The sequence below is a fragment of the Benincasa hispida genome, chromosome 3 (assembly GCF_009727055.1).
Source record: "Benincasa hispida cultivar B227 chromosome 3, ASM972705v1, whole genome shotgun sequence".
In the NCBI taxonomy this organism is placed as follows: domain Eukaryota; kingdom Viridiplantae; phylum Streptophyta; class Magnoliopsida; order Cucurbitales; family Cucurbitaceae; genus Benincasa; species Benincasa hispida.
Window position 1 is genome coordinate 47,063,442 of NC_052351.1, and position 21,172 is coordinate 47,084,613.

The 21,172-nt window shown below is 29.1% G+C and overlaps 1 protein-coding gene across 1 annotated transcript; it reads right to left on the reverse strand.

The window, feature by feature from the left end:
- Positions 1-6,326: 6,326 nt before the first annotated feature.
- LOC120074692 (transcription factor LAX PANICLE 1) lies at positions 6,327-6,978 on the reverse strand. Its single transcript, XM_039027907.1, has one exon. It carries the CDS (start codon positions 6,931-6,933, stop codon positions 6,361-6,363), a length of 573 nt encoding a protein of 190 aa, XP_038883835.1. The 5' UTR covers positions 6,934-6,978; the 3' UTR covers positions 6,327-6,360.
- Positions 6,979-21,172: the final 14,194 nt, after the last annotated feature.

Here is a 21,172-nt window from a genome sequence, read left to right on the forward strand (position 1 = left end):
AAAAAATAAAGAAAAGGGAGAGTAAATAGCGGATGGAAATGAGAAGTTGAATTTAACCATTTATATAGAAAATTTTAATTTCATAATTTGATTTGATTTTAAATCAAATTATATTAACATGATAGCATGAGATATAGAATGATCAAATGCGCTTTTAAAAAAACATATACTATTCTTTAACATGCCAAAAATAGGAAAGTTCTTTTAAAAAAAAAAAAAAAAAAATTACGTGAACTTGGGATTTTAGAGAGAATGTGATTTTTTTAAAAAAAATCCCTTCTTTAACATGAATATTAAATCTTAGGGATAAAATATAATTCTTTTTTAATTAAAAAAAATACTCGTTTTTAATGTGAATTACATAAAATTAGGACCATTATATAACCAAGTGGCCATCAACTAGAAGGGTGCAAGAGGAGAAATCAAATATTTAGTCTCTTTTAGATATTATAGATTAAGGAACATTTGAATTCTAACTCTAATTCAAAAAAACAAAACAAGTTCTAAAAACTATTTCAACAAAGATGAAATTCATTTGTAAAATTAAGGTGAGGAAATAAATATACATTTCAAAAATGAATAACGAAAAAATCAAATAGTTTTTAAACGAGACCTAAATATTTTGCTTTTAGTGTTTTCTAAACAAAATTGTGATTCCCATTTCCTTATTATAGTTTTCAATTCTCAAATAAACATTTGAATTCTTGATCAAAAATTTTAAAACGAAACCAAATATTTTTATTTTTTATTTTTTTCAAGTTTTCAAAAATTGACTTAAATTTAGAAAATATTTTATTTCCAGTTTTAATGTCACTATATATACAAAATAGTAAATATTGTAAACAACGAAGATTTTCAAATAATTTTGTTGTAGCTAATGTGGATTATAATAATTACAAACTTCAACTATTATAATAAGAGACTCAAACATTGAATGGACTATAATAATCCAGCCCATACAAGTCAAGTTGGGGTCCAAATTGCCCCTTAGCTTAGACATAGGAAAGATTTGAATGTATGTTAGAATAACGAGTAAAAATGTTTAAGCATGTATGATGACAATTTTGTAACTTTTAGTTTTATTTTATTTTAACTTAGATGAGTTTTTTTTTTTTTTTTTTTTGTTATTTCTTTAGTATATGGTTATTTATTTTGAGAAAGATACAGATTTGGGTCAATAGGTGTACTAAAGAATCCCAACTACGTTGCACCATCATGCCTCAACTTCTTTAGTATATGACTTTTTTCAAATAAAAAAAAATAAAAATTTAAAAACTACTAAAATTTGACTATGAATTCAAATGTTTTCTTAACAAAAATAAAAAAGTTAGTCATTTGTAAAGATAACAGTGAGAAAATAAGTAAATTTTTCCGGAACGAAAAATGAAAAACAAATAGTTATCAAATAAGTCCTAAATATTTCTTTTTTAGTTTTCTATATTTTTAAAATTTGTGATTGTTTTTCCTTCATTTCCTTACTAGAGTTTTCAATTTTCTTAAAAAACATTGGAGTTATTAGTCAAAATTTTAAAAACAAAACTAAATGTTTCGTTCCATTTTTATTTTTTATTTTTCAACACTTGACATGAATTTTAAAAATATTTTTAGAAAGTAAATAACGAAAAAAGAAAAACTCATTGTTATGGTGTTAAGTATATTTACAAGTATAGCTTCCTAAACTAAGCCCTAATTTGCCACTTATTTCATTTTCTTTTAGCTTTCTATTTTTAAGAATTTATATATACTTGTATCTAGGGGTGTCCATGTGTTGGGTTGGATTGGGTTTAAGAACCTTTTAGACCCGACCCAATTGTTCAGATTGTTCAACTTAGATAACTCTTATTAAAAATGAACCCAACCAACCATGAAATATTTAGATTGGGTTGGTTCAGGTTACTCGGGTCATTTATTTAAATGTTTATTCTAAAAAGAAGTAAAATATTAATATGTAAAAATTTGATTTAATTATTTTCATATATTGAACTAAAATTAAAAATTCAATTTCAATTTATATAATGAAAAATTTCTTTCCAATGTGCTAAAATACTATTTTTAAAAGTTGGAAAATAAATTATGCATAACATAAAGGTATTAAATGAAGCTATAAAGTAAATGTATATATAATTGTACCATAAATACAAATACATATATATATATATATATATATATATATACATTTCAAAGTTAACGATAAGTTTGGATTATTTAGGTGAATTCATGAACTAACCTAACCTATAAAGTTTTCATTTATTTGAATCCAACTCAAATGAATTGATAGTTCGACCCAAACTGTATGAATTGAATTGAATTAATCAATTTTTTCGAATCATCAAATTTTTTAAACAAACACAGTACTCAATTTTGTTTATAGTTTGTGGAGAGTAAAAGTAAGAATGATGAGTTTTGCTGTTTAGGCAATAAATGTTGGAGTATGAGAGAGGCAGGCAAATTGGTACCCAAAGGGAATTAATTATAGTTATAAGAGAGAAAGAGAGTCGTTTTCTTCTACTGTTTTTGCATGTTTTACATTTATTGTCTTTCTGGTTGCAATTGAATAAAAAAAAAAAAAAGAAAGAAAGAAAGAAAGAAAAGGGTATATATTAAATAAAAAAGAAAAACTGCTCAACTTTTATATCTGTTGTCATGATCAGGGCTTGTTCGTTTGGTACCTTATCATTTGTAGGGAAATTCCAACCCCAACCTGTCACTTGTTGGGAAAATTATGTGAGATTGTGACTTCCTTCTTCTACTTTCCTCTCTCTCTCCATAATTTTCCAATCATAATAATATTATATTGTCGTCTCTTCTTTTTTTCTCGTTTAATAATGTTCAATCCCATCATCGGTTAACTTATATAGGTTTTCGGTTAAATTATAAGTTTAGTTTCTGACTATCTCCGTGTTTATATCTAATAGGTTTATGTGCTTTTATTTTCTATGTTTAATAGGTTTTTTAATACTGAAAATCTTAAATAGGTCGGTTATTGTTGGTTAGCATTATCAACATTTTTAAACATTAACAAATCTATTAAGTATAAATTGATTGAATGGTATGAATCCAAATCCCAAAACCTATCAACTTTAAAACAAAAACGTTTAAATATGAAATTGATTTTTTTTCATCTAATTAGACATTAAACAAACTTTCAGTGTTTAGTCCAATAGGTTTGTAAATTTTTCTAAAACAAAAAAACCCAATAACTTAAAAGGACTTATTATTTAGACATATAAACTTGAAACTGGTTTGACCTATCAATTTTTAATATAAAGGTTTGATTTCATCATCTTATATATATACTTTTTTTTAGTTTCAACCAACCCAAAAATATATATGTGGTATAAAGTTGAATTTATTAAATTAAAATATTTGAAAGTTCAAGTAAAGAATATATATATGAATAAAATTTTCAATTGGACATTGACGTTAGAAAAAATTTTTGATTTTTCTATAGATATCATAGAAAATTGATGGTGTAATAAAAATATCAGCATAATGTTACTAATTTCAATGTTTTTATAAATAAATTATTCTTATAATTATTTTAGAAATATCTACCTTTATTGATATTTCTATTTCTATTTTCATAAAATTGAAAAATCGACATATCCCTCGATACTAAAATTAAAAAACGTTGATTTCGATATCCAAAGTGAGATTTAAACCTAATTAGAATTTGAATTTGAATTTGCAAATTTGCAAATTTGTAATAATATTAATTTGACTCGTTTTACCATCAAATTTAATTAACATTTGTTATATTCAATGTGCAATATAGGACAATCAAGTTTTTTTTTTCTTTTAGAGTCGAGAGATTCAGACATCTAATCTCTCAATTAAAAATATATGTCTAAATCAATTGGGTTATATTTAAATTCACTATAAGGAAGAAGCCTTTTTTCGAGACCTCAAATCATGAAGAAAGAGCTGAAAATACGTTGACGACAATAAAGACGTCAGGACATTAACTCTCGCGGCATATAGCCAAGCCGTCGGGAGTTGGAGACTGACAGAAATGGATTGAGATATTACACTTATAATGGGTGTTACATATAAAGCCAATATTCACAAGCTTATATGGTTTACAAAATTTGCCAAATATGTAACGAGTGTAATTTCTAGCATTAATAATTTGTGGTATGTGAGATTCCTAGGAACATATTAAGCGGAAATTATGTAATATTTGAAAACTTTCTATTTTGAGATTCTTTCATGTTACATATGCAAACATATTTGTCTCTGTCAATCAAAAACATATTAAAAAACTATCCTATTTTCGTGGACATTAAAGCATCTTCGTGTCCCAAAACACCCCTTTAACAGACGTGCCCAATGAATATATTTATGTCTTTGTTTTGTTTGATTTCTTTCCCTTAAGAAAGCAATAATTATTTAATTGTTTGCAAAGATTTTTATAAAAGATCGTTATATTGATTAATTAAACATGAAAAGGTTAACTAAAGATTAGCAAGTACACATTCAAATTTTGTTTGATAACGATTTTTTTTAAATATATATATATATATATATATAAAAGTTTGTTAATACTATTTATTATTCTTTTTACAAATTTAAAATTTAAGTAAGTGAACCATTTTCAACACTAAGACTCTATTCAATAATGATTTCATTTGTTATCTTTTTATTTTTAAAAGTTTCGTGTGTTTTATTATTATTATTTTTTTAAAAAAAAAGATACTAAAGATTGAAGGATCAATAGACCACAATCAAATATATAACTAGATTATAACACACTAATAACACCTTCATCATGTCTCGGTTCCAAGCATTAGTCCAAAAAAGTAGATATAAGGAGCAAGTTAAAGAGAAGCTCAAAGTTAGACAAATACAGATAAAGAGAGAGTAGAAGAAAGTCTTCTAATTTAGCAAGATGGTAAATGCATCATAAATTTTTTTTTTTTTAAAAAAAAATGATTTTCTATAGCAAAGGGTGGCAAGATAAATGAAATCCTCCCAAAATCGTTTTTGTTCCAATTTCTCGTTTGTGGTTTTCACACTATTTTAAGGAAATATTAAATTCCTAATCAAATTCTATTAAAAAAATTTTTTAATGTTTTAAGTTTAATTTTCAAAAATCAAATGAGTTATCAAACCTACTTAAAATTAAAGAAAAAATATGAAATCACAGTATAAAAGAAAATTAATGAGCCTTCTTTTTTCAAACGTAAGCACAAACTCAATTAATAAAAAAAAAAAAAATTGAAAAAAAAAAAAAAAAAAAAAAAAAAAAAAAAAAAAAGAGATAGAATTTGAATCCCCACCTTCATCTAAATTTTAAAAAAAGGTTAGGGAAAGCAACACACTATTTGAAAAAGATTTTATTCTCAAAAACTAAATTCACCATCTGTTTTTTCGTGTTATTTTTTTCCTTCGCTTTTTTTTTTTTTTAAAAAAAAAAGTACTTTCCAAACCTTAATCAAATTCAATTTGAAATCAAAAGCATATTCAAGAAAGTATAATGTAAAACAAAAGGATATTATCAATGAAACATTTCAAAAAAGAAAAAATTAATAATAAATAAATAAAAGATCACATCGTTGTCCACTGGACCCTCAGCTAACTAAAGTGGGATTCAAAGAGTTTCTCAATCTATCTTCAAAAAACAAAACTTGTAACTAAATTGGTACTATGAAATCTCCACCATTGAAGAAAGAAATGTTCACTATTTAACTATTTAACATTACCGTCAATCTCTCGAACCACCAAGTCTTTGAATGCAAGTTGCACCTAGAGCATTGACTGTTTGCTTAGTGGTCGAGAAACTCAAAGGCATTATTCTTGAATAACTTGGAATTGGACCTTTCTTTTTTTCACATTATCACGGTCACACACATCTTTACCCTAAAACAAAATTCACCGCTTTTTTAGCCAAGAGTAATGTTTGGGCGTCGAGAAACTGCTTTCTGACCGAGGGTAAGTCTGTCTAGGTATCGAGAAATTCAATACTACTATTCTTGAATAACTTGGAACTGGACCTTCGATCCTTCTGTACTATCATGGTCATACATCCTTACCCTAAAAAAAATACACCGTCAATAACTCGAGCTATAGCTCGGTAGATAAAGATAGGTATTAGTATATCTCAAACCTCAATGGTTTGATCTCCAAATAAAATAGTAATGGTCAATGCAAAAAGGAATAATAAAAAGAAGAAACTGGTGAAATTTTCTTACACAAAAGGTCTATTAGACTCCAAATTTGTAGTGACAAATAGTAATTATAATAATAATGAACAGTCTTAACCCCACTCTAATTTTTTCCAAAATACATAGTAATTAACATAATTAAGTACAAATCACAGACCCATTTAAAAAAAAGGAAAAAAGAAAAAAGAAAAAAGAACTAGAAGTTGATGTAAGGATCATAAGAAGAGGAGATGAATTGGTCTTGATGATCAGAAGGGAAATAAAGATTATTATTATTATTATTATAGTTGGGATCGAGCTGAGGCAAGAAATTAGGCTCCTCCATTTTAACGACGTCGTTTTGAGAGCAGAGAAAATTCATATTGTTGTTATACTCGCCGCCGGCAATTTGGTCAAAAGGGAGACCGGAATTAGCGGCGGCGGCGGCGGTGGCGGAAGAAGGATCATAATCAACGAAATTAATCATAGTTTGATGAAGCCAAATCTGGGTTTTTAAGAACTTGACATAATGAATGGCTTCATCAAGCATTGAAACGGTGTCCATTTTAGTGCCGCCGGGAACTAAGCTCTGCAAAATCTTGAACCGGTCGCTGATTCTATGCCGCCGTTCTCTCGCCGCCACGCTTTGTGGGTCCGTTGAGAGCTTCACAACCCCCTTGCTCCTCTTCCCTCCGCCGTTGTTGATGTTCTTTTTCATCTTCTCCTTTCCGCCGCCGCCGGAGGATGAACCACATGAGCTCGGGTTGCTCGTCGGAAAGTTGTAATCCATTATGGAAAAACAAGGTGAGATTCAAAATTTGAGTACATGGAAATGCCTGGTAGGTTTTTTAATTTTTTTTATTAGGTTTTGTGTGTGTATATATATATATATATAACGAAGAGAAAGAAAGCGAGATGTCGTCATGTGAGTCAGCCGATCTCTGCCCTTGGATACGGGTTGTTTAACCCTACAAAACCCTAGATGGGAACCCCCTCTTTTTTAAAAAAAAAAACCTATCAACTCGGTTAAATTACAGGTTTGATCCTCTCGTTTAAAACTTCTTAAATTACCGATTGACCAAAAAGTTTTATGTAGAAGATCTAATAAGTGAAAATCAATAGTGATTAGGAAGAAAATAACATTGCACAAATTTGAATGCATACTTCCTAGATTCAATATCATATAAAATCACTCGTTGACCCAAAAGGTTACACTAATAGGTAAAGGTAAATTTAATATTATATCATCTAATTATTGAGTTTTCATTATTGTATGGTTTGAAAAAATATTAAAAGCATAATTGTCCCACACGTTGAAATAGTTCAAAGAAGTGATGGGTTCTAAGTAATACATATATATATATATATATGATTTTGATTTTGATTTCAAATCGTCAGAGTTAGAAATATTTTAAATTTGGATGTGCTAATTGGTTAAATTTGTTTTTGTATTCTATTATTTAGAATTTGAAAAAAAGGGTGTGAGTAATACAACTCTGAGTTGATAATCTTCAATTGTGATTGATAAGCTTGTAATAATTTTTCAGTGGATTTCTTTCTAGTGTGCATTGATTTTTCTCTAGTTTTAGAGTTTTTCATGTAAATTGATACTAACACTTATTATATTGTTGTGAAAATATGTCGAGGTCCGTTGTTCCAAACTGTTATTATAGAGTTTGGTGTGTATTTTATAAATTGTGATATCCGTTCTACATCATTTTTTAACCAACTTGAAAATCCACTCGTTTTCCTTTTATTTTCTGCTGAAACTGAATATCGTTTTAGAAAAAATAAAATAAAATAAAATGCAAAATCGTTATAATGTGGTTGGAAAATATGTCACATAATGACAGCCTATGATGTTTATAAAATTTTTTGAAATTATAAAAGTTAAATTGAAATATATTAGCTGAGCTCCAACACTAAAAGGGTTAAATTCGTAATTTATCCATGGAAGTCTATGAATTACTATTTTTTTTTTTTTTTATCTTCTTTTATGTATTTTTCTCATTTTATGTGATTTATGACTTAAAGATGTGAGTGTGACATTTTCGGATTATAATATGATATGTTTCCGAGGTGATTTTCTAATGATTTATTGGAATAATTTATTTTAAAAAATAAAAGAGAGAATATTTTTTAAGTAGTTTTGATTGCTTTTAATTGTACTACATAACATAAGTATTTTTTTCACTCTTGCATTTATTTACTCACGACCACATCCCACCTTTACTTTCAATCAAAATGATATAAAAATTTCCACTTTTTATAGTCAAATAGACAAGTTAAAAAAAAATAAAAGGAAAAGAAAAGTCTAAAGAACTTTGACCTTTCTCCACGGAATCTTAAGTAAAAAATGCACATATATACTATTTCTTTCCTCACAAAAATGATCCTCTCAAAAACGACTTGTCGCATCTAAATTTTCTCGAAACTCACACGAGAGAGGGAGAGATGTCATATACATAGTTACCCTTTTAGTTCATTCATAAACTATAAATGATGAAATTTTGAAAAAAAAAAAACAAAAACAAACAAAAATGGTATGTTTGCTTGGTATTAAATAATGATTAAAATAATTGACATTCATGTCAAAGTTCCAATCCGATGAAAATATAGATTGATATATCAATATCGGCATATATTCTTGTATGAGTAATATTTGGATGTAGCCTTTATGAAAACAAGATCTAAATGGATGATTTTCTATGTATTTCTATTGATCAATTATACAGGTATAAATAGCTTGGTACAACACTAAAATTAACTAACAAGAATCCACTAACAAAGCTCAACTATCTAACAAAAAGAGGCTTGACTTTGCAACCTAAAAATCCTAAAAAGAGGTTAGACGGACATTCTTTAACATAACGTAGAATATGAAGGATAGCTGTGAAGTGGATAGTGCGGGGATTGGACATAAACTGATTGACAATATGAACCGTATAGGCTTTGTTTAGACGAGTTAATGTTAAATATATAAGGCTGCCAACCAATTGTATATATAATGTTAGATCCTGGAGGGGAACACCATCAAAAGAGGTTAGACGGACATTGGAATCCAACAGGGTCGGTGTTGTGGCAGAATTAGTGATACCTGAATGAGATAACAGATCTGATGCATATTTCGCTTGAGATAGGTAGTATCCATCAGAGCATGATGAAACCTGAAGACCAAGAAAGTAACTGAGTGGTCCCAGATCTTTCATCTCAAAATGTTCTCCTAGATAGCGTCGAAGATCGAAAATCGCCTGAGAATCATCACCAGTAATGATCATATCATCCACATATACCAGAAGGAGAACAAGTCCACGAGAAATTTTCTAAGTAAACAGAGCGGAGTCATGCGCGTTGGAGGAAAATCCAAGGAGTTACTGTAGAACTGAAGGTTGCAAACCAGCTTGCTTGAGCCCATATAATGCATGGTGAAGAAGACAAACCTTATTTGGTGGAGAAGGTACGCCAGGTGGTGGCTGCATATACACTTCCTCAGATGGTATGCCACTGAGGAAGGTATTCTTAACATCCATTTGAAGAAGGGGCCACTACCTGGCAGTTGCTATGACTAATAGACTCCGGACAGATGTCATTCGTGCAACTGGAGTGAATGTTTCCTCATAGTCAATACCATATTCTTGTGAATACCATTTGGCCACCAAACGAGCCTTATAGCGTTCGACAGATCCATCAGGGTGGGTTTTGATTTGATAAATCCACTTACATCCAATAGGTTTCTTGCTAAGCGGTAGATCAACATACTCCCAAGTGTGAGTTTTGTCTAATGCCTGAAGTTCCTCATCCACAGCTTGCTGCCAAAAAAGGTTAGTACAAGCTTCACGATAGGACTGTGGTTCAACTAAGGACATAGTAGTCGAAAAACAATGATAGTCCTGTAGATACTGTGGAGTTTCTCTTACCCGAGCAGACCGAAGAACAGGTGCAGGATCATGATCAGCACCAGGGACAGATGGTAAGTCCGGGAGTACAACGGACGAAGAAGATTGACCGAGCTCTGGGATGGGTGGGATGGAAGACGTAAGTTCTGGTACGGGTGGAGCGAAAGACTCATGCTCTGGAATGGGTGGAGTGGGAGACTCAGATGAAGATTCACAAACGGAAAATAGATCTATGGTAGGACTAGTGAAGAATGATTGGGTACCAAGAAGGGAGACATGGAAGGAAGAAATATTAGAAAACATACGATGTTCCCAGAAAGTGACATGGCGAGAAATACGTAACCGATTAGATATGTGGTCCCAACATCGGAATCCTTTGTGTTCAATTCCATAACTAAGAAAGCAACACAAATGAGCCCGAGGTTCAAGTTTGGAATGTTCATGTGAATGAAGTAAAATAAATTAGACACAACCAAAAACTTTGAAAAGAGAATAAGAGGGTGGAGTGCCATATAATCACTCAGAAAGAGACACATGGTGGAGAACAATAGAGGGAAGGTGGTTAATAATATAAACAGAGGTGAGTGCAGCTTCTCCCCAAAACTTTTCAGGACAAGATGCAAAGAGAAGTTGTGCACAGACAAAGTCGAGAATATGGCGATGCTTTCTTTCAGCCTGACCATTTTGTTGAGAGGTATAAGGACATGAGCGTTGGACAAGAGTGTTCTGTTGAGTTAGGAAGGAAAGCAGGTGGGAGTCCTTATACTCCATGGCATTGTTAGTCCGAAGAATTTTGATGGTTTGAGAAAACTGAGTTTGAATCATTTTAGTAAATTCAATGTAAACTTGGGGTAAGATGAACAATTCTTAAGAAAATATATCCAAGTAAAATGAGAGTAGTCATCAATAAATAAAACAAAATACTGATAACCATTTATTATATAGGTGGGAGCAGAGCCTCAAACGTCGGAATGAACAAGGCCAAATGTTTTATCACAGAGAGGTGTTGAAGTAAGAAATGACAAAGCAGACTGTTTCGCCAGTTTGCAATGTAAACAATCAAACAAACGAAATTTAGAGGCATTACTTAAAGTACCAACAGAAATTAGGCTACGAAGTTTGTTAAATGACGCATGGCCAAGACGAAGGTGCCACTGACACGTATCGATATATTTGACAACTGCAGACACAGATGGCAGAATAAGAGATTAAAGGGACGTGAGCTCAAATAATCTTCCTACCTTGCGACCCGTGCCATCCATCTGACCTGTCCGTGGATCCTGAACCTGACAACCATGAGAAGAAAAGAGAATAGTTAGACCCAGGTCACACAGTTGTCCAACAAAGACAAGATTGAAAGTCAAGAGCGGGACATGATAAGTAGTGGATAGGCTAACACTCGGTGTACTGACAGTCCTGAAATGTGAAATAGGCATGTGGTTACCATCAGCAGAATATACCGGAGGCAGGGATTACACAGGGGTGGAGGAAGACAAGTAAGACCAATATTCGAGGTCATGTGATTGCAACAAGCTGAATTAAGGAGCTAAGATGTACCTGGTGTGACAGCAAGGGTAGGAGAGTTGGGAGAGAGAACCTATTTCAGCAGAAGATCGCTAATCTGGATACTTCGAGGATTGGGGGTACCACATCCGAGGCAGTGGCAGCTACCACGACAGACGAAGAACCATGCTTGAGGGAATTCTTGGATTTATTGATGTATCCTAGAGGCCAAGGTGGTTTAGTAGGATAATTGTCTAGGATATGACCCATTTTGTGGCAGTATCTGCATTCAATGGTGAGGTAGCTGGAAAACCTGTGGCCATGTTGTTTGCAGTTCTTGTAAAAAATCGACTCAACTAGAAATCGTGAATGGCTGACAGCAAGAGCAACGTCCGGGGAAGGAGAGGGTACTAACCCAAGTCGCCTTTCCTCAAAGAGAATTTCCTGAATCGCTGCATCAAGAGATGGTAGTGGACTGCGGTGTAACAAGGTAACACGAACATACTCATACTCAGGATGAAGCCCATTAAGGACCTCGATAAGTCGTAGATGATCTGGACTGATCTTAGCTTGGTCTAATTGAATCCAAATAGATTGAAGAATAGTGGGATACTCATTCACGAATCAAGTTTTTCATAGTGGGGATTGAGGATCGAGTTTTTCACAGTGGCTTCGGACAGGGGATTTGGATGGTTTTTCTTCACATCGAAAAGGGGTTCTAGGTGGTCGACACTGGTGCGATGACCGGACAACAGTGATGACGGAGAACAAGAAGAAGAAGAAACCAACTAACAAAGCTCTGATACCATGTGAAAACAAGATCTGAATGGATGGTTTTCTGTGTGTTTCTATTGATCAATTGTACAGGTATAAATAGTTTGATACAACACTAAAATTAGCTAACAAGAATCCCCTAACAAAGCTCAACTATCTTACAAAATGAGACTTGACTTTGCAACCTGAAAATCCTAAACAGTAGTTTGCAATTTAACATACTTCAAGCATCTCACTCAATTACAAAAGAAACAATATTAAAAAATATATATATTATTTTAAAAAATAAAATTCTATCATATAACAACTTGTGGATGGATACATGGGTGGACTACACAAAGATAGGGTATATAATATGTATTAAACCCTAATATCGAAGTTGAATCCTCCGATATTTTAATCATTGTTGTTAAAATATTGATATAATTAAATTTATTATAACCCATCAAATCAAAATTTTGAGTTGATTGATAATTTAACATGATACCAGAGCATATCATCAACTGTATTAAAAAAAATTATAACGTTATTATCTTTTCAATTAATATGGGTACATCTATAGTTGGGAGAAGGAGATATTGACAATTGGTTTAGTTAGGAGAAGGGATTTGTTTTGTTTGTTTGGATGTGTTATTAGGATTAGGTTTAATGAGAGAAGAAAGAAGCCCTAAAGGGACCCCTATCTAAAGGGAAACAGTGTCCTTGTGTTCACAATCACAAGTCGGCAAAGAGAGGAAAGATATTGCTTTTAGTCACGTTTAAGGGTCAGAAAATTAATTTTGAAAAAAATAAAATAAAAGAAGAAAAAGGAGAATTTGGGGATAATGGTGGGGTTTTAGGGTGGGGGGTCCTTCAAAGAAGGGGCTGCCTCTGAATTCAAAGTAGATTTATTGATCGTAGTTTGCCCTAAATCCAAGGACCAAATCGTTGCCGGACTTTTTCAATGTACGATTCTCTAAATTTCCATTCTTTTTAAGTTTTTTTTTTTTTTTTTTTTGAAAAAAATTAATTATTATTTTATTTTCTCTTTTTTTTTTTTTTATTGATTTTACTGTTTTTAATTTGTTTGGAAAGAAAAGAAAAGTTAGATTGAAAGAGAATTAAAAAGAAGACTTGTTTTTTGTGTTATTATCGTGGTTCTTTGTTTTCCCTTTGGGTTTTACTGTCTGTCTCTTTTTTTTTTTTTTTTTTTTTCTATTCATTATTTTTATTATTATTTAGATTAAAACCCCTTTTAATCTCTAAACTTTCATATAGTTACCAAGCTATTATCCGTAATTTTAGTCTAAATCAATAATGATTCAGGTTTCGTTTTGATAACTATTTGATTTTGGGTTTTGAAAGTTAAGTCTATTTTCTCTTTAATTTCTTACCATGATTTTCATCTTTCTTGAAGAAAAAAAGTTGAATTATTAGTCAAATTAAAAAAAAAAGTTTTTATAAGCTTGTTTTTAAAAGATAAATAACAAAATAAAAAATGTAGAAGTGGAAAAGGTGTTTAATAAATTTAATTCTCAAAACTTAGAACTAAAAACCAAAAATAAAAAACCAAATGATTATCATATGGAACCTTATAAGTATTTAAACTTTAGTATGTAACAATTCAGCTCATATATACTTTCTAATTTGTAATAATTTAGATCTCGTTTAATAACCATTTAGTTTTTTAACTTTGTGTTTATTTTCTCAAATTTTATGATCGCTCATAATTTTAACATTTGATTTCTTAGACAAATTCTTCAAAAACAAAAATAATTATAATTTACAAATGAAAGTAGTATTAATCAACTTAATATCCAAACATAAAAAAAAAAAAATCATAAACAAAATATGTACTAAACAAAGCATTAACTATGAAAAAATGTCATCAAAATGTAATAATTAATTTTGATTATATAACAAATTAATCATTATAATTTATAAATAAGACTCTAATCAATTTAAAAGTTTCTAGAGACTGATACGTTACTTCTAAATAATTTATAACTTGTTATTTATTATTAGAAATAAAAAGATCAGAGATTAAAACATATGTCATATCGGCTCTTCTTTTAAAGGGAGGGAATTTCAGGTTTAAAGTGGATGATGCTCAGTTTTTCTTTTTTTTTTCTTTTATTTATTAATTTAATTTGATTGGATTTCATTTCCCGAGAAACAAACAGAAAATATTATATGTTTGTGTTTGGTTTGGTTTGGTTTTGGGTGGGTATGATTGTGTTATTTACTTGCTTTCTTTCTCTATACGTAAAAAGGTCAAATCAAATCTCTCTTCTGCAATTCTCTCTTTCTTTGTTTTTATTTTAACTTTTCTTCCTTTCAATTCGTCGTTTTCTTTGTTTTTTAGTTTTTTACTTGTTCAATTACAAGTTAGTTCTTTCAAAAAGGGGGAAAAAAACGACAATTTAGTTTATATCCTATGAGATTTGTAATAATATTATATATTTTTCATCGATGGTTTAAAAAACCAAGCCAAAATTTGGAAATTAAAAAAAATTGTTTTTGTTTTTGGAGTTTAGTTAAAAATTCAACCATTGTACTTAAGAAAGATACAAACCATTGTAAAAAATGTAGATGAAATAAGCTTAATTTTCAAAAACAAAAATCAAGAATCAAATGGGTTGTTTGGTTTATTATATTTTACTCGATATTAGTAGCTCACTCAATGGTTTGGTCTCCCATTATAATAGTTGAAGTTTTCAAGTATTATAATTCACACTTAATTATAGTAAAACTATTTGAAATTCCTCATTGTCTACAATATTTATCATTTTTATAAATTATAATCATCTTCTCTCATCATTTGTAACTCAAATTAGAATCGTGTGCATGCCAAACATAGACTATTATAATCCATTGATTATAATAACCAACTCAATACTCCAAACGACCCCATAAATATTAAATACGTGTTTCATAGATCCTTACAATATTCAATATTGTTTTAAAAATAGATGAATTTATTTTATTAGATATAATATCAAAAGTTTAGAGTTTCATTAGACATAATATTCAAATGTTATACTATTAGATTGATATTTTTAAAATTTTCTAATGTGTCGGAAAAATTAAAGAATTTATTAGATATTATTGAAGTTTGAAGACCTATTAGATACAAAATTCAAAGATCACAACCTTATTATAGACATTATTGAAAGTTTAAAAACTAAATAGACATAAACCTCCCAACTTCATGAAATAAACATAAAACTTATTTTTTTTTTAACATAATGTATATTAAATTAGCTAATCATTTGGATAGTGCAAAGAATAATAAGAATATAAATATAGTGCCTATTTCTATCCTTCAAGTAAAACGAAAACTAACAAATAGAATTTGAATTTTTTTTTTTTTTAAGGAACAATGTTAATAAGCCTCATATCTTAAGCAATAATGTTTAGGTTGAATAACACCATGATAAAATTCATTCCTTAGTAATTAAAATCAATGAGGCTTCCATTTTTACAAAGATATAAACTCTGAACATTTAAGTCTACTTTTATATACACATAAATATATTTTTAGCCAAATTTCAAAACTAAAACTCAAATTTGGCGGATCATTAGGAGGTTAAAAAACTTGTTTTCTTCAAAACCATAAAATTTAAAGCAGAGTAATTTTCAAATTTCTTCTTGTATTCAGAATATTACATCACAAAATATAAAGGTGAAAATACACATAAGAAGTCTAAATAAGAATAACTAATTAAGAAATTTAAGTCATTCCTTACCTCTTCAAAAAGTTCACCCTATATTGAGCTTAAAAAACATTAAAAATAAAAGAAAAAAATTAAAAAAAATGGTAAAGTTGCCAATAACACTAATTTTTTCTCAAATTAAGTGCACTTTCGATCTAAGGTCAAACTACAAATTTAATCTCTGAAATTTTATGTTCGTGTTTATATAATTTCATAATTCTTCAAAATGTTGAATAAACCCCCAAACTTTTACATTTGTATATATTTGGACCTTAAAGTTTAAAATGTGTCTAATAGGTCATGAAACATTTGATTTGTTGTTTAATAGGTTCTTAAATTTTCAATCATTGACCTATTTGACTTTTTTTAAAATTTACAAACCTATTAGACACAAAGCTAAAATTTTATAATACTATTAAACATAAAATTAATATATAATGACCTATAAGCCATAAAATTAAAGTTTATGGAATTCATAAATATTTTAAAGTTCATAAATTTAATAAATAAAAAATTTTAAATTAAATTTATTAAATACTTTTTAAAATTCAAAGACCTTTCAAACACAAATATAAAAATGAAGAGATATAACCGAAATTTGAATCTGTTCATTTTTTTTTCTATTTTATAAAGAGAATTCAACCAAGAAAAAAAAAAACCAATGTAAACAATAGTAGTAACACATCAAAATTCAACCAAACCCCATATGTAAATATAACATTGTGTGAGAAAAAAAATGTAGTAAAAGAAAAAAAATAGAATATGGAAAAAAAAAAATAAAAAAGGATGAACAGTAGAAGGTGATGATTAGCGGACCCCTCCAATCTGAAAATTATGACGATGGGTATTAGTGGAATTGAATTAATTACGTCGTATTGGAAAAATGCAAAATTGCAAATCTGGCACTTTCCCTTTTCCTTTTTGCCCTTCTCATTAATCTCCACACAATTTTGCTTTCCCATATACCACCACTCATAATATATGTTTTTTTAAATCTTTCATTTGGAAAATTGTGCACTAATTTTTTATTGGTTGTTTAAGAAAATCTAAATATATTTTGAGTTTAAACTTAGCGTCATTATCTAATCATAGTTTGTCGTTCAAGTTTTGCTCTAATTAATTGGAGATGAAAACAAAAAGTTAAAGGTGAATGATTATATTACAAGTAATTCTACTGTATAAAAATTTAGAATAAAAAATAAAATCAAGTATTGTTTTGATTAGTTAGAGACGAAAATAAAGATTTAAAGGTGGATGTGGATTATATTATAGGTATTATCCTTGAACTTTGAGGTTCGTGTCTAACTTTAGAAAGTGTCGAATATTTTTCTAAATTTTCAATTTTATATTAAATAGATCCAGGGTTCAATATATAATTGAAAATCTAAAAATTGATTAGATAATTTTTAAAATTAAGTATTAAATGATTCAATATGCAAAAAATTATGGACTAAATTCGTAAATAAATATTAAAAATAATAGAAAAATGGGTGAGAAAGAAAGAGGAAAAAAGAAAAGAATTGGGAGAGGGGCCTCGCGAGAAAGGCAAAACAAAAGCACATGTAGTTCCGGCATTCGCGTTGGGTTGGTAGAATCCTAATTATTTTTACTTGTTCTACTAAAATTTACCGGCTTTTTTTACCTCACCTGCCCCCCACTCTACTCTATACTTCTCTCCTGCATTTTCACAGAGGTAATATATGGATTTGGTTGGAGAATATCACTATATATATATAAAAATATTTTTCTCTCTTCCATCCTATAACACAAATTATAAACAGTAGGAGAAAGAGAAGAAAAAACCAATATCGAAATATATTCGTTCGTCCCGAACTTAAGATTACGTCTAGGTTTTGCAATAGTAGGTTCTACTATAATGCGAAGCTCACAAGTGACTACTTATTTAGCTTACAACGATAAAATAAATCCTCAAAACAGGGGAAAAAATGGTTTCCAATTGAATTGCTATTTCTTTTACATTCACTCTTTGCCATAAACCAAAGATCTCTTGAATTTGTCACACCCTAAACTTAGTCGAACTGCAAGGTACATCACAATGTGTGTTGCAACACAATGACAAGCGTCAAAAATTGATGTGTGCATGTGGCATACCTTTGGGTTCTTGCAGCAGATGCATTGTGGCACTACAAAAACTTCAAAGAAGTATCCTCAATCTTTTTAAAGAAATTACAATAAGTAGCACTTTTATGACAAATTATTAGATATATAGTAACATTTTTAAAGAATTACAAATATAGCAATTGTGATAGACTCCTTTAGCAATATAGCTTATTGCTGATAAGTTCGAGAGTTTAATCTAAATTTTGTTATATTTATAAATTTTTTTACATTATATTGAGTTTGATTGCTATATTTTCAACTTTCCATTTTGTGACACTATTCTCTCAATCCAACTAATTTTGTAGCAGGTTATGTCTTTACAAAACTGAAAGAATTAAGTTAGAAACATTATTTTAGAGGTACATAAATAATCTAGAATTATAATTAAGTGCGATATTTTTATTTTATCTATTACTTGAGTTTAAATAATGCCTTTTTTGGTCAATGAGTTATGTCATTGTCAATGTTAAAGTTCTACCATGCAGATTTTTTAAAATATATTTTCAGCCACTGAATTGAGTTTATATATCTAGGATTTATATGTTTGTTAGCTTTATACGTTTCTAGATAGAATTGAATTTATATGTTTGTTAGCTTTATACGTTTGTAGAGTTGTTAGATCTGTATTTTAAGTGTTTGGGTACTATGTTCATATGTTAGGGTATCTAATACAATTTTTTTTTTACATAAATAATATTTTTTATGATAATTATTTTTGTTTGTAAACTTTTTCGTCCATTATATATATATATATTCAAATAAACTATAGATTACACTTTATTTGATTGTTTTTTTAAGCATAAATGTATTATGGGGAGTCTTGAGAAATGGAATTTAGGGTTTACTTTTGAATCATGCATTTCATTTTTGGGTATTTGTAATAGATAGAACAATAATGGAAAAATTCTAAAATATACCTCTTTAAAATATTTGTAAATATGAAAAGTGTTGACTAGTCATCCCTTGTGTTGTTGCATGCCTTCTTCTTCTTCTTTTTTTTTTTTTTTTATTTTCTTTCATTTATTTCGTTTCTTTTTTTATTTCCTTTCCTTTTCTACTTAAAGTTTAGAGAAATGTACTATATAATCTCTCTAATCCTATAAGCATTATTTGGCAGATTCTGTATTTTCTATAAAATTTTATTTAATAATATTGTTCTCTTTTTTTTTTCGTGGATGTAGCTAATATATTGTTAGTGGACCACGTAAATTTGTGTGTCGATCTTCTCTATTTTTTTACATTTTTTTGTATTCTTTAATTGTCGCATTCGTAACTCGTTGGATGTTGCCAGAATTGATCGCAAGCAATGGTTGTCGGAATTGGCTGTTGGAGGTGGTCGCCAAAGTTGGTCGTCGAATGTGGTCGGCAATTGAAGGTGGTCATCGAAGTTGGTCGTTGGAATTGAGTAATGAGGCATCGGTGAGTGATGAGGTCGATCGAATGCAATGTTGGTAGACATGGTATAGAATGTTGGTGACATATGAAATTATGCTCCCAAACAATGAGTTGAGTTCATATCTCAACTCATCTCATCTCATCTCCTAACTCCAAACAACCTCTGAGAAAGATGGTAGATAAAAAAAGAGGGATTAAAAAAATGGGAGGTAGTAAAAAGAAAATGGTTTAAATACTACTTTGGTCTCTATTTTTTTTTTTTCATTTATTTTGGTCCTTATACTTTTGGTTTTATTTCATTTTGATCCTTATACTCTTAACTTTAATTCATTTTGATTCATGTAATTTCAAAATGTTCATTTTGGTCATTTTACTTTAAAAAGGTGACCATTTTGGTAGATTAAAATGGTCACATTTTAAAAATTTAGGGACAAAAATAATTATTTTAAAAATATAAAGATCAAAATAAATTAAAATTAAAGTATATGGACTAAAATGAATATTTTAAAAATAGAGAACTAAAAAGTATAGAAACGAAACTATTTAAACCATAGTGGTGTGTGTACAGTATTGAGAAACGGAAGAAGAAGAAGTTGGTACAAATTTGGATTAGGCAATTGATTGAATTATTCATATTTGGGTCCCTCAATAAATAGTGTTTCTGATGTGAACTTTGCTAAAATACCCCTCATCACCTAAACTTGTCTCTAATATTCATCAATCATTTTCTTCTCACTCTCTCTAACACTAAAACAACTCTAAAAATAAATAAATAAAGATTTAAATCCTACTTTAGTCATGAACTTCAAATTTTATTATATTTTGATCTCTAAATTTTAAAAAATATTCATTTTAGTCCTTAAATTTTTTTTAAAAAATATTTATTTTAGTCTCTATTATTAAAATTATGTTAACTCTTTAACAGAAATGTGAAGAAACTTGTGGTTTTAGATGACTTGGGCTCTAGATGTAAGAGAGTGAAGTAAGAAGCTAACAACCAACATGCCAAAATACTTACTAAAATTTTGACTTAAAAATGTCTTTTAAATTCCTCGATTTACCACCTTATTCAAAATTAAAGTGTTAACAAAATCTTAATATAATAGGGACAAAAATAATCACTTTTTAAAAGTTTAGGATTTAAATAAATATTTTTAAAAGTTTAGGAACAAAAATAAAATAATATTTTAAGTTCAAAAACTAAACGAATATTTCTAAAAGTTGAAGAACCAAAATAATATATTATTCAAAATTTGGGACCAAAATAAGATTTAAATCATAAACAAACAAATTCCCTTATCTATCATTAAATTATTCACAGTTCACTCCTATTTTCTTATTCATTCACATATTTCGCCCAACCGCCCTCTTCATTTTTCGGTTATTTATTAACAATCGAGTCCCTCAAACTTGTTGCTAATCATTTCTCTCACTTTTATCTCAAGTATTTGAGTGTTTGATTTCGTTTTGAATTTTTTTTTTCTGAAATTTATGCTCATTTCTGCTCAATTTTTTAATCATAATTTACCTTTCTTTTAAAAAAGAAAAAAAAATTAATTGTGTCAGATGAGACCTATAATTTTGGATTAGATTTTAAAAACATATTAGTAAAAAGTAGATAAATGGTAAATAACAAAATAAGTAA

Coding starts and splice junctions, on each gene's coding strand:
- LOC120074692 (XM_039027907.1), bottom strand. CDS start 6,933: ATGGATTACAACTTTCCGACGAGCAACCCGAGCTCATGTGGTTCATCC.